General features: G+C 41.3%; 2 protein-coding genes across 7 annotated transcripts; one reads left to right on the plus strand and one right to left on the minus strand.

Annotated features, from left to right (window-relative positions):
* Positions 1–24: 24 nt before the first annotated feature.
* Positions 25–3,053, minus strand: harbi1 (harbinger transposase derived 1). Its single transcript, XM_064975608.1, has 3 exons — positions 2,848–3,053; positions 1,877–2,563; positions 25–1,749 (listed from the first exon to the last, which is right to left on the minus strand). The coding sequence occupies exons 2-3, from the start codon at positions 2,544–2,546 to the stop codon at positions 1,373–1,375; spliced, it is 1,047 nt and encodes a 348-aa protein (XP_064831680.1). The 5' UTR covers positions 2,547–2,563; positions 2,848–3,053; the 3' UTR covers positions 25–1,372.
* A 77-nt stretch (positions 3,054–3,130) lies between these two features.
* On the plus strand, positions 3,131–12,879 carry atg13 (ATG13 autophagy related 13 homolog (S. cerevisiae)). Of its 6 annotated transcripts, XM_064975731.1 has the most exons (18): positions 3,131–3,332; positions 3,816–3,896; positions 4,016–4,096; positions 4,206–4,325; positions 4,462–4,508; positions 4,607–4,747; positions 4,860–4,900; positions 6,476–6,572; positions 6,758–6,856; positions 7,002–7,092; positions 7,542–7,640; positions 8,882–8,977; positions 9,679–9,812; positions 9,942–10,062; positions 10,209–10,286; positions 10,402–10,515; positions 11,627–11,755; positions 11,992–12,879. In XM_064975731.1, the coding sequence occupies exons 2-18, from the start codon at positions 3,825–3,827 to the stop codon at positions 12,067–12,069; spliced, it is 1,638 nt and encodes a 545-aa protein (XP_064831803.1). In that variant the 5' UTR covers positions 3,131–3,332; positions 3,816–3,824; the 3' UTR covers positions 12,070–12,879. The 6 variants fall into 6 exon arrangements, with proteins under 6 accessions (XP_064831803.1, XP_064831753.1, XP_064831763.1 ...); XM_064975681.1 differs by lacking the exon at positions 7,542–7,640 and having other exon boundaries at positions 8,882–8,989; XM_064975691.1 differs by lacking the exon at positions 7,542–7,640.
* The last annotated feature ends 183 nt before the right edge of the window (positions 12,880–13,062 follow it).

Below are 13,062 nucleotides of genomic sequence, written 5' to 3' on the forward strand. Positions count from 1 at the left end.
AAGAAATGAAACAGGCATGTACACATGTATTTATTGGAGCATATAAATCTTGCACACCCCACCACACCCTGCACTCTTGCAGACAATTCACGTGTCTGCAAATACACAGTGCCTTCAGAATGTATTCACACCCCTTGATTTTTTCCACATTTTGCTGTGTTACTGCTTGAATTTCAAATGGATTAAATCGAGATTTTGTGTCACTGGCCTACACACAATACCTCATAATGTCAAAGTGGAATGATGTTCTTAGAATTTATTACAAATTCATTAAAAATTAAAAGCTGAAATGTCTTGAGTTAATACTTGTTCAACCCGTTTGTTATGGCAAGCCTAAATAAGTTCAAGAGTAAACATTTGCTTAACAAGCCACATAATAAGTTGCTGGATTCACTCTGTGTGCAATAATAGTGGTTAACATGCCTATTGAATGACTACTTCATCTCTTTACCCCACACACACAATTATCTCTAAGGTCCCTCAGTTGAGCAGTTCATTTCAAACAGAGATTCAACCACAAAGACCAGGAAGGTTTTCCAATGCCTCGCAAAGAAGGGCACCTGTTGGTAGATGGGTAAAATAAAAGACATTGAATATCCCTTTGAGCATGGTGAAGTTTTTAATTACACTTTGGATGGTGTATCAATACACCCAGTCATAGCAAAATAGAGGCGTCCTTCCTAACTCAGTTGCCGGAGAGGAAGAAAACCGCTCAGGGATTTCACCATGAGGCCAATGGTGACTTTAAAACAGTTAGAGTTTAATGGCTGTGATTAGAGAAAACTGAGGATGAATCAAACACATTGTAGTTACTCCACAATACTAAGATAAATGACAGATTGAAAAGAAGGAAGCCTGTACAGAATACAAATATTCCAAAAACATGCATCCTGTTTGCAATAATGCACTAACGTAAAACTACAAACTATGTGTCAAGGAATTAAACTATGTCCTGAGGACAAAGCATTATGTTGGGGGAAAACCAACACAACACATCACTGAGTACCACCATATTTTCATGCACGGTGGTGGCTGCATCATGTTATGGGCATGCTTGTCTTCGGAAAGGACTAAGGGTTTTTTGGGGATACAAATTTAATTTTAGATAAATTCACAAACATTTCTAAAAACATGTTTTCACTTTGTCATTATGGGGTATTGTGTGTAGATGGGTGAAATATATAAATTTAACCCAACAAAATGTGGAATAAGTCAAGGGGTATGAATACTTTCTGAAGGCACTGTACATATACACCTCCTACAACCTATATTATTCTGATTATACAGAATCTGGTGTCAACCACTTGTCTATTGCAGGCAGTGTCTCTGTGAACCATACAGTGTTTTCCACATTGATTCTGAGCATGCACACCTAGCTGAAGTGACTAAGAATGAGCTCCTGACGGATTCGGACTGCCTCTGAGTCCACAGCCTCTGGCTTACAACTGCCCTCCTCCGACTGGTCTGGCATATCAGTCCTCTCAAACGTCCAGGCATCCAAGCCTGATTGCAATGACACGTTGTGCAAGACACAGCAGGCCAGAATGATGTGAGAGCACTTCTCAGGTAAGTACTGAAGGTAGCCTTTGGACCCATCCAGGCAACGGAAACGGGTTTGAATGGCCCTGAACGTGCGGTCCACAATCTCATGAGTGGCAGTGTGAGCCAAGTTGTATTGAAAGTCTGCTGAAGTTTCTGGGTACTGGACAGGTGTCATCAGCCATTTCTTTAAAGGATAGCAGCAGTCTCCTAGAAGACAAGACTTGGCTAGGTTAGACATTATGAAAGAGGGAGGCTTGAAGAGCAAAACAATTTGTTTTTATAAATTGTATTTTCAACAATGAAAGTTTAAATGGAGGATTATGAGCTATATTACCTAAAAACCAGCCTTCATGATTTTCCTGTTCTTCCAATTCCTTGTACACTGAAGACTGCTTTAATATGAAATCATCCTGTAAGCTGCCAGGCCAGTTAGTCTCTGCACTGAGCAAAAGTCCCCTGGCATCACACACAAGTTGGCAGTTAATTGAATGGAAGCCTTTCTTATTGACATATGAAGAATCCTCTGCATTGGGTGCCTTAATGGCTATATGGGTACAGTCTACAACACCCATGACGTTTGGTATTCCCGCTACCCTGAAAAACTCCTCTTTGGACTGCTGTTTTGTAGCTTCGTCTCTCATGAATACTATGCACTCTGGAGCTTTCTCAACCAGTGCCTTGGTTACATTTGTCACACAGCGACTCATGGAAGCCTGGCTAATGCCAATGGCATCTCCCATCCTCGTCTGGAAGAATCCTGAGGTATAGAATCCTAAAGCAGCAAGAATCTGAACTTCTGGGCTTATTGCTCGAGACCGTTGCGTACGTCGTGATAATGTGTCACGCAGTAGCTCCACCAGGTAGTAGATGAAATCTCGAGGGAATCCAAATGTTGTTAATAGGAACTCGTCTGAAACGGTCTCTATATCAAACCTGTCGAGAGTTTTATGGCCACGACCATGGAGCAGCAGGTCACAATCCAGGATGGCTATTTGTATAGCCATTTCTACTTATGTATATTCTGTAGGGGGCAAAAAGAGAAAGGCATTGTTGAATGCATCAAAACAGAGCCTGGTGTTTTCAGCATGGTCTATTTCTTTCAATATTATGTTCTGGTATGATATGCTTCTCTAACATTACTAGATATAAAAATGATTGGTTTTCTATACAAACGTTACTAGCTAGCTAACCAGCTAGCCTAGCAATGTCCTTATCAGAACAGTGAACCCGAGATGGTGCAAACTTAGAAGAATGCGAACTATAAATATCATGCATTTGTAAAAACACGTCAAATTTGAATCCTACCGGCGTTTACTGTTGTTGTTGTTGTGACTCGTCTGCGTAAAGTACATCGCGCATATCACTTTTCTGATAACTAGCAAAAATATGTGAGACGCAGTTTCGATTTTATTTTAAAATAAACAAAAAAACAAATGAACGGAATTATTGTTTCCAAAACAACGTGTAATATGTTTTTATTGATAATAAAACACTGACATATCAATATATGCAATTTTGCAGATTTTATAGACCACCGTGTTGGAGATGAATGTGCTTCTCAAAATACATCTCCTTCGAAACACGCCATACCCCCAATGAAAATAAACAACAAATGGGCCAGCTGGTCAAGGCTTGTGTCCCAATAACATAATGCGACGGTGTGAACTTAGCCAATATAAGAATATGTCAAATTTAGGCATATAGGTAACCAGAACTACGCAGTTCAGTACGCTATCAACGCAACATTCAAGTACAAGTTGTGATTTTCGGATGTGATGAGCTAACGTTAAGTACGTACATGCTAGCTAGCTATCTTGCTACGCTAGCTAGGTACTAGCTAGCCATGCTATCAAATTAATTAGATAGATAGATAGATAGCTACCACCACTCTTGAATGTTTTCTTGTCATTGACAGCCAATATGTTTTACTAAAATATTACCTAGCTAGAGTCTGAGTCTGATTTTTGTCAACACACACAAGCTTAATATGGACACACTATAGAGTTCTTAGCTAATATGACTATAGTCGCTCTTGCTTTTGGGGGGGTTGTTTTTTTTCATTGTTGGTTAAGGGCTTGTAAGTCAGCATTTCACTGTACGGTTTACACCTGTTGTAGTCGGCGCATGTGACAAATAACATTTGATTTGATTTTAATGGTGCTAGACAAAATCCAACATTGTTTTGACTGTGGCAAGCCGTCGATATAGCCTGCCAACAGTTGTACGATTCATTTGTCTGTCCTTGCTCACCAGAATGTGTTTTTACATTGCAGGGGCATTCCATGATGGACAGTGATCTAAGTCCTCAGGATAAAAAAGACTTGGACAAGTTCATAAAGTTTTTCGCTTTGAAGGTACTGCCTTTAATTATACGCAACATTGCCACACTTAGATTATCAAGCACTTTCTACAGTATTCCTGAGCTGATTAATTCACTGAGATTGATAATTCCCTAATTTCTCTCTGTCATCAGACAGTGCAGGTTATAGTCCAAGCGCGACTTGGGGAAAAAGTATGCACCCGTTCCTTGTCCTCACCTACTGGCTCTGATTGGGTAAGTCACAATGAATTCTTTGCCTCTCAACTCATTAATTTACCTGTGCCAATTTTCTCCTGAAAGGGTTGTGGATTCAAGTCTCATTAAACTCAATTATTTTCACCAGTTCAATCTGGCAATCAAAGATATCCCAGAAGTTACACACGAGGCAAAGAAAGCTCTGTCCGGGCAGCTTCCTGGCATCGGACGATCCATGTGTGTTGAGATCTCCCTCAAAACCTCAGAGGTAAGATAGCACTGACTGGTGTTCACAGACAGTTCTTGAGACAAGTGGTCTGGATCATTGGGCATTTGTTCATCAATCAATCCAAGTGACTGTAATGGTTAGAAAAACATGAACATGTTTTTGTCATATTTTACAGGGAGACTCAATGGAATTGGAGACATGGTGTCTCGAAATGAACGAGAAGTAAGTAATGAGAAGTAGTTTTGTGTTTTCTTATTTTAGTGCTTCAATTTTTGTAGTTGGACCGTAACACTCAACATTTCTGATTATTTTTTTTGCAGGTGTGACAAAGATATTAAGGTGTCCTACACTGTCTACAACCGCCTGTCGTTACTGCTCAAGTCACTGCTGGCCATTACAAGGGTAACCCCAGCCTACAAACTCTCACGAAAGCAAGGCCATGACTATGTCATACTGTACAGGTTTGTTTTCTTGTATACAGATAAGTGTTATCATTATTTTGACCGGTATTGCTAACAATGGAGTTTTATCGTGTTAGTAAACAATCTGACTAATAGATACATTATTTTGCAGGATATATTTTGGAGAGGTTCAACTCACAGGATTGGGAGAAGGTAACCATGCCCGTTATATTATTTACAGTGCATTCGGAAAGTATTCAGACCCCTTGACTTTCACATTTTGTTACGTTACAGCCTTATTCTAAAATGGATTAAATTGTTTTTCCCCCTCATCAATCTACACACAACACCCAATAACGTCAAAGCAAAAACTGTTCTTTTGAATGTTTTGCAAATGTATTAAAAATAAAACACGTATTACATTTTCATAAGTATTCAGACCATTTACTCAGCACTTTGTTGAAGCACCTTTGGCAAAGATTACAGCCTTGAGTCTTCTTGGGTATGACGCTACAAGCTTGACACACCTGTATTTGGGGAGTTTCTCCCATTCTTCTCTGCAGATCCTCTCAATCTCTGTCAGGTTGGATGGGGACCATTGCTGCAAAGCTATTTTCAGGTCTCTCCAGAGATGTTAGATCTGGTTTTGACTGGGCCACTCAAGGACATTCAGAGACTTGTCCTGAAGCCACTCCTCCATTGTCTTGGCTGTGTGCTTAGGGTTGTTGTCCTATTGGAAGGTGAACCCTCACCCCAGTCTGAGATCCTGAACACTCTGGAGGAGGTTTTCATCAAGGATCTCTCTGTACTTTGCTCCATTCATCTTTCCCTCGATCCTGACTAGTCTCCCAGTCCCTGCCGCTGAAAAGCATCCCCACAACATGATGTTGCCACCACCATGCTTCACCATAGGGATGGTGCCAGGCTTCCTCCAGATTTGTCCAGTCAGAGTTCAATCTTAGTTTAATCAGACCAGATGCTATTTACTGAGGAGTAGTATTCCATCTGGCCACTCTACCATAAAGGCCTGATTTATGGAGAGCTGCAGAGATGGTTGTCCTTCTGGAAAGTTCTCACATCTCTACAGAGGAACTTTGGAGCTCTGTCAGAGTGATCATTGGGTTCTTGATCACCTCTCTGACGAAAGTCCTTCTCCCCCGATTGCTCAGTTTGGCCGGACGGAGTCTTGGTGCTTGTAAACTTATTTTTGTTTAAGAATGATGGAGGCCATTGTATTATTGGGGACCTTCAATGCTGCAGACATTTTTTGCTACCCTTCCCCAGATTTGTGCCTCGACACAATCCTGTCTTGGAGCTCTACGGACAATTCCTTCGACCTCATGACATGGTTTTTGTTCGGACATGCACTGTCAACTGTGGGACCGTATATAGACAGGTGTGTGCCTTTCCAAATCATGTCCAATCTATTAAATCTACCACCGGTGGACTCCAAGTTATATAAATCATCTCAAGGATGATCCATGGAAACAGGATGCACCTGAGCTCAATTTTGCGTCGCATAGCAAAGTGTCTGAATACTTATGTAAAATGTCTAAAAACCTGTTTCATTTTGTCATTATTGGGTAATGTGTGTAGATTGATGAGGAAAAAAATAATTGTATCCATTTTGGAATAAGGCTGTAACGTAACAAAATGTGGAAAAAGTCAAGGGGTCGGAATACTTTCCGAATGCACTGTATACATTTTGTTGGTTGTCTGGGTCTTTGGAAGTGCTGTATAGGGCTGTGAAGATTTTGACGTTCGTTTTTTCTGAATGCTGTTTTTCAGGGTTCCAGACAGTGCGTGTAGGAGTTGTGGGAACTCCCATTGGAACAATCACCTTGTCTTGTGCTTACAGGACAAACCTGGCCTTCATGTCCACCAGGTACAGAAACAGAAGCTGTTCTTGTTCACAGCACTGCATGGGCTCACTCCTCAGTGGTCAAAAATGCACTGCCTGTAAAGTCTGCCACCATGTTTTCCCCTTTTCTTCCATGTCCTCTCCTTGTTCTCCACTGGTTTTAACTATATACTTCCCGTATTCCTAATTCTATATTCATAATCTCACAGGCAGTTTGAGAGGACGGCTCCGATTATGGGCATAATTATTGACCACTTCGTTGAGCGCCCCTTTGGCAACATGGGACACATGCGTCCATGTAACTACAGGTGGGTTAGCCCTCGCCCAAACACCTATACTGACCCAATACAGATATGTGCATGCCTATTATTTATTATCATCGTTAGTGATGGTATAAATTTAAAGGATTGAGTAATAATCTGGCCATGTTTGTTTGCCTTCCCTATACTCCAGAGCACCCGGGGAAGATGAAGGAACATACAATGGGGTGGAAGATTCTCAGGAAGTGTGCACCACGTCCTTCTCCACTTCTCCACCCTCACAAGTACGTATGTCACTGCTTAGCAAAGTCGATCTTTGCAACATGTGTAACTTCAGAGGTGGTGTCCATGGTGAGGTTTGAGATTTGTGAATGTTACTTAGACAAACCTATATGTAAAGACTCCCTCTCATGTCATAAATCACATCCAAATGGGTCAGGTGTTTTCTTAAACGATTATGTCTGGCACCGCATTCAAATAGACATACATATTCAAACATTTGACCCATATTGATGATCATGCATCCAACTGTTGTGTGTATTTGTGGATCTGGTGGTTTGGTATTCTCATACCCAAAGCTCATTTCACAAGTCTGGCTGTGGGGAAAAGTAGATGTTTTGTGTTGGAGACATTACCAAGCCCCCATACCATATTTCTCCTTTCTGTTTTCTGTATAAGTGCTTTCATCTCTTAGTCCCTTTTCTCTCGCTCTCTTTCTGTGCTGTCTGTGTAGTGTGTGTTCACTGTAAGTAAGGCACATTTAAAGACCCCTAAACCTGCAGTGATGGACACTCTGAAAGTCCCCATGATGGGCCTGGCCTTCTCACACCAAGTGAGTCTTGTGTGTGTGGGCATGTATCTCACTCACTCACAATGCCTGAGGTGTTCCAGGACTTTTTGGCCTATCTTCTATTACCTGTTTAAAAGTAATAGAAGTATGGAGCGCTTAAAAGCTGATCAATGGAAGCAATCAAATGGGACAGCTCTGTTTCCCTTACATTAGGGCGTCCAATCAAAAACGCATCTTTTGACCAATGGGTAAAATAATGTTTTTCTGTGTAGATATTCCTCTAAGAAAACCAATGGTCCTAACCTCGTATCTCTATAATAATCTGTTGAACCCTTCCAGAATTAGGGTTACTAAATCAATGGAGTCCAGATAGAGAAAAAAAAAGTGCTAAAAACTGAGGAAAATTGTGCAAGAAACCATGTTACTGGCTACCTGACAGGCTCACTTTCCCATTGAACTCATCATATTTCTTCTCAAATCCGCAGGACATAAAACAATATAGATATAAGATGGATATGAGTTTCGAGACGTGAAATTAATTATTTTCATATTTTAGTATACGCTTTTCATATTCATCTGAAATTCCTGTTATTTTTTTGAAGATTTCTCACAATAACGGGCGTATCTCTGTGAAATGTCAACGGCGCACTGAGCATTTTTTACCAAGCTTTTTATTTTCAAAGCCTTTTACATGATTTCTTCAGCTCGTGTCATGCTAATTGCGCTTTTTGCGACCCGCGGAAACAACTTTGAAGACGATGACCACAAAATGTAAAGTGCTCACAAGTTGTCACGAGAAACATGCACCGCTAGGTCAACAGAGCTCGGTGCTCATTATCGGATGTATTACGTTACGAAATCCGACTTTTTGTTTGTAATGTTAATGATATGTTAGAGAGAGTCAAGTTCATTGATAATCACATTTGTGGTATTTTATAACATAAGGAAGTACTTATGTCATTATCTACTGACTGCCCTAGAATTCCGAACCTAAATCCTTTCCACATTGGTTTGCTGATAATGATTCCTTAACAAATAGTTAGTCGTCACTTAAATATGAAGATATTAATCACGTTCATTGTCAGGGTAAGTCAAATCTGCCTTAGAATCTTTACCCTGTCCTCTCTAATGCTATACTTTCTACCTCCTGCTGCTTGCTCCCATCACCCCATTTCTCCTCTGTGGATTAATTAATGTTTTAGCTCGCTCTCTCTTTCTTACTTTTCTCTCTCTTTCGTACTTTTTCTCTCTCTCTCTCCTCTCATGTTCTCTCTCTCTCTCAGCTCTACTGCTCTCGTCTTTCTTATCAGCCTCCTGTTCTTGTCGGAGCTGCTGACTTCTGCCACCCTTCCACCTTAAACGCTGCCAACCCACACCAGGTAACCACCCAGGTATTGAGCGAGTCAAATCTCATCTTATTTGTCACATGCTTTGTAAACAGCAGGTGAGGACTAACCGTGAAATGCTTACTTACGGGCCCTTCCCAACAATGCTGAGAGAGACGAAAAATAGAGAAATAATAGAAAAGTAATAATAAATACACAATGAGTAACGATAACGTGGCTATATACACGGGGTACCAGTACAGAGTGGATGTGCAGGGGTACGAGGTAAATATGCACCTACTGTATAACTAGGAATAAAGTGACTAGGCAACAGGATCAATAACAAATAAGTAGCAGCAACGTATGTGATGAGTCAAAGTTAGTGCAAAAATGGTCCATGCAGATAGTCCAGGTACATATTTAACTAACTATTTAGCAGTCTCATGGCTTGGGAGTAGAAGCGGTTCAGGGTCCTGTTGGTTCCAGACTTGGTGCATCGGTACAGTCTATGACTTGGGTGGCTGGAGTCTTTGACCATTTTTAGGGCCTTCCTCCGACACCGCCTGGTCTATACCAGTCATGGATGGCGCATTGCGGTCGGATGCCAAGCAGTTGCCATACCAAGCGGCGACGCAGCCAGTCAAGATGTTCTATATGCATGGATTTGAGGGCCAACACGGGAAACAAAGCTTTGCATAGGTGTTTCAACATGACTCAACCAGTGCTAACTATGGCCTTTCACCCGTCCTATGTAGATGGGCATCCCAGGGAAGGAAGGGGGCGTACCCCAGCAGGTACCAGTGCAGCCTTGTCATGGTGCCCAGGCAGAGCATGGACGAGTGTCCTCATGTCCCCCCGCTGATCATGTTACCGCCACTCCCTCCAGCAGGTAAGCCCCAGTCTGCCATGACCCCCATGTGACAAAAGCGAAACACCCCGTGGGACCGTGGATCACCTGAGATTATACTTGCTTGGGAGAAACCTGTCGGTTACAACTTTGCCATGTTATCTTTCAAAGTGGTGAGGGTGCAGAGACCTTGTCGAGGAGCATTGAGGTGAAGGGTGTCTCTCCCTGTGATGTACTGGAGACCACCTTCACCAGGAAAGTGGGTGCCTTTGTCAACAAGCCAGGCACACAGGTAGGGACAACCTTATTATGTCCTTGTTTAAGTACACACCTTTGATATTTTTTGCTGGAAGTACCCATTTTTACGAGTAAAGGACCAAATACCAGTGAGTATTATACCCTTGTAATCACTGTCGTATTACTCTTTGTCCATTGCAGGTAACCACAGCAAGCCTGGACTTACCATTTGCAGCGTTTGCTCCCAGAGCCTATGACCTCGAGGAAAATGACCCTATGGTAAATCAAATATTCACCTACATAATTGTCACCCTTAAATAAAAAATTTCTGGGTTATGATTAGGAGTCATTTTAGTGCAGACATGGTAATGATACCACTTCTCCTTTATCCAAGGTTCAGCCGCCGGAGTCCCCAGCCACGTCCTCTCCCCTGCAGGGCAGTTTACACTCCCAGGGCTCTGGTGAGAGTGGTGGCCCGGCACAGGACGACTTTGTTATGGTGGACTTTGTAAGTACCCTGCCTTCGGTAACAGAGTAAAGCACAGACTGCATTTTGGTCAAGGATAATAATAATTAGATCAATCGAACCTCATTTCTATGCCGTATCAAATGCTGCTACGAACAAATGTCTGTTTATGTCTGTCAATTGTGGATGTTATCTGCAGAGGAAGAAAACATTTAATTTTCTTCGTGTAGAAATGAGCATTACTTACGTCACTTAGCAGTGGTCATTTAATGTGCCTGCATACTATGTTGGATTTGCTCCTAGCATAACTCGGCTAGACGAAGTGAATGTCCGTGCCTCGCAATACTCCCTTTAATTAAAGACCTTCGCTGGAAAAATGAGAGAAAAAAGCAGCAATAGTACTGTTTGCCCCTCTTTAGATGCCGTAGCAGTACACACTTAAGATAACTCAAGAAATCTGTAACAAATTCCGACGTTTCTGCGGAGGAGGTCTTAGTCACGCAATTTTACAACTAACTAAGATGTTTGATGCAGTATTTCTCAACTGAAACAATTTGCATGGCAACGAGTTATCTCTCGTTGAACGACATCAAACACTTCATTGAAGAGTCCCTACCGTTGACCCAGTCACCTACAAAAGGGGAGTAGACTTCGGCTACTGAACTTCTGATTGCCTCAGGAGAAAACATTTTGTGTGCAATGAACAGCCGAAGAAACCGTTTCGGATGGGAAGCATGCAGACGCCTTCAGACAGTATTTCTTTCTGGCCTGTATCTGGGCTGTAGTGACCATGAGAAATGAAATCCAAAACAGTCAAAGGCGAATGCGACAAAGCACATAGCAAGGCTTTTAAAGCAACAGAGGGAGAGATGACAGCTTTGAATATTTTAGATAAATTCTTCTGATGAAGAGAAAATGAAGCTTATGGGAATGAGTTTTCTTAAATCAAATCTCTGACCTGTTCTCTCGTGGTTAACAGTTGAGAATTAATTAGGACTGTTGCTGGCAAGAAAATTTTAAAAACGGAACCTCTTTGGGAATATGTGCTGCTGACAGCAAAATCGTAGGATCGATCGTCTATTATTAAGGAAGGGCCTGTTACAGTTGTTGCCCTGCACATCTGATTGTGTTCTGTGTGCTCTGTGTTATTCAGAAGCCTGCGTTCTCTAAGGATGACCTGCTTCCCATGGACCTTGGCACATTCTACAGAGAGTTCCAGAACCCCCCACAGCTCGCCAGCCTCACTATTGATGTCAGTTCTCAGTCCATGGCAGAAGACCTGGTGAGATGAGACACGGTTTCTGTTTTGTTGCCGGGTGGGGGTGTTGGGGTCTCCTTGTGTATGAAGTGGTCCTGTCGGAATGTAAATGACTGACAGATAGTAGTGAGAGGGGAACATAGTAGTTACCATTATGATTTACTGTGTGTTTGAATGTATCTTTTCTGTGGTGCTTTTTAGTCTAATAAATCAATATCTTAGTCATGAGTTTGTAATGATGTTGTTCATTTTCCCAACAGGACTCTCTTCCCGAAAAACTTGCAGTATACGAGAAGAACATTGATGAATTTGATGCATTTGTGGACACATTGCAGTAGGGATAGAAATAGATCCACTGGCTACAATGACAAATTATCCCATTTAGTCCATCTGCAAGGTCCTGTTGTCTTTCGAGCTTGTTTGCATTCAGTCTGTGTATGCCTCTTCTTTCTTCTCTAGATTTGAAATTCCACATTGATTTTTAATCAGAATGTTCCTCTTCAAACCTCACTGGTTGATGTATTGTAGAGTAAGAGAGCCTGTACCCAACATAAGACATCTTAAAAAAAAAAAATGAACGTTTTTATTTTCTGATGTGAGAAACTGCAACATTTGCTCTAGTGTTGAGCAGACTGTCATAGTGTAAATACCAAATCCCCTCTCATCTTGCTGTTATAGAACTTAACACACAATAACAAAACATTCAGTTCATGAAAGCGATTTTGTCTAAATAATGTCAGGAGGCATTGTATTATTGCTGTCCCGTGTGACACGGAGAACGTTCATAGCGCCTATGGAGTCAGACATGGCTATGTTTTAGTAGATGTGAAGAAGCCAAGCTATGTATGGAAAATGATCCGTAGTAGTCAATCTATACCCAAGAAACAACAAACATACTCTAGCTGAATCTGTATATTGAAAGAAGTTCTTTTTGTAAATTGGGAGAAATGTTGTCCTACCAACTTTAGGACAAGTATCACTACAAATGATGTACCATATAAAGGAAGTTTACTTTTTCCCCTTATCTGTAAAAAGGCTAAACATTATTTGCACTTTCAATGTATCAATCTTAAGTCCTCTTGATTTTCCCAATGCTTTGTTTATATACAGTAGCATGGTCATGCGTAATAAAAGTTATTTCAAATGGCCTATTTTGTATTATCGGAAAGGAATAAGCCAGAGGCCCTATATATTTCTGATTGTGGTCGTTTGTGATTTATACCAGCACACAATGAGTGATTGTATTTGTCACCCCTCTTGAAGCTTAAATACAATAGAGCATCAATACTCTTGTCAAATGAGTATGCCCCTCCACACAACGGAATAAATCA

Source organism: Oncorhynchus masou, chromosome 1, assembly GCF_036934945.1.
Source record: "Oncorhynchus masou masou isolate Uvic2021 chromosome 1, UVic_Omas_1.1, whole genome shotgun sequence".
Lineage (NCBI taxonomy): Eukaryota > Metazoa > Chordata > Actinopteri > Salmoniformes > Salmonidae > Oncorhynchus > Oncorhynchus masou.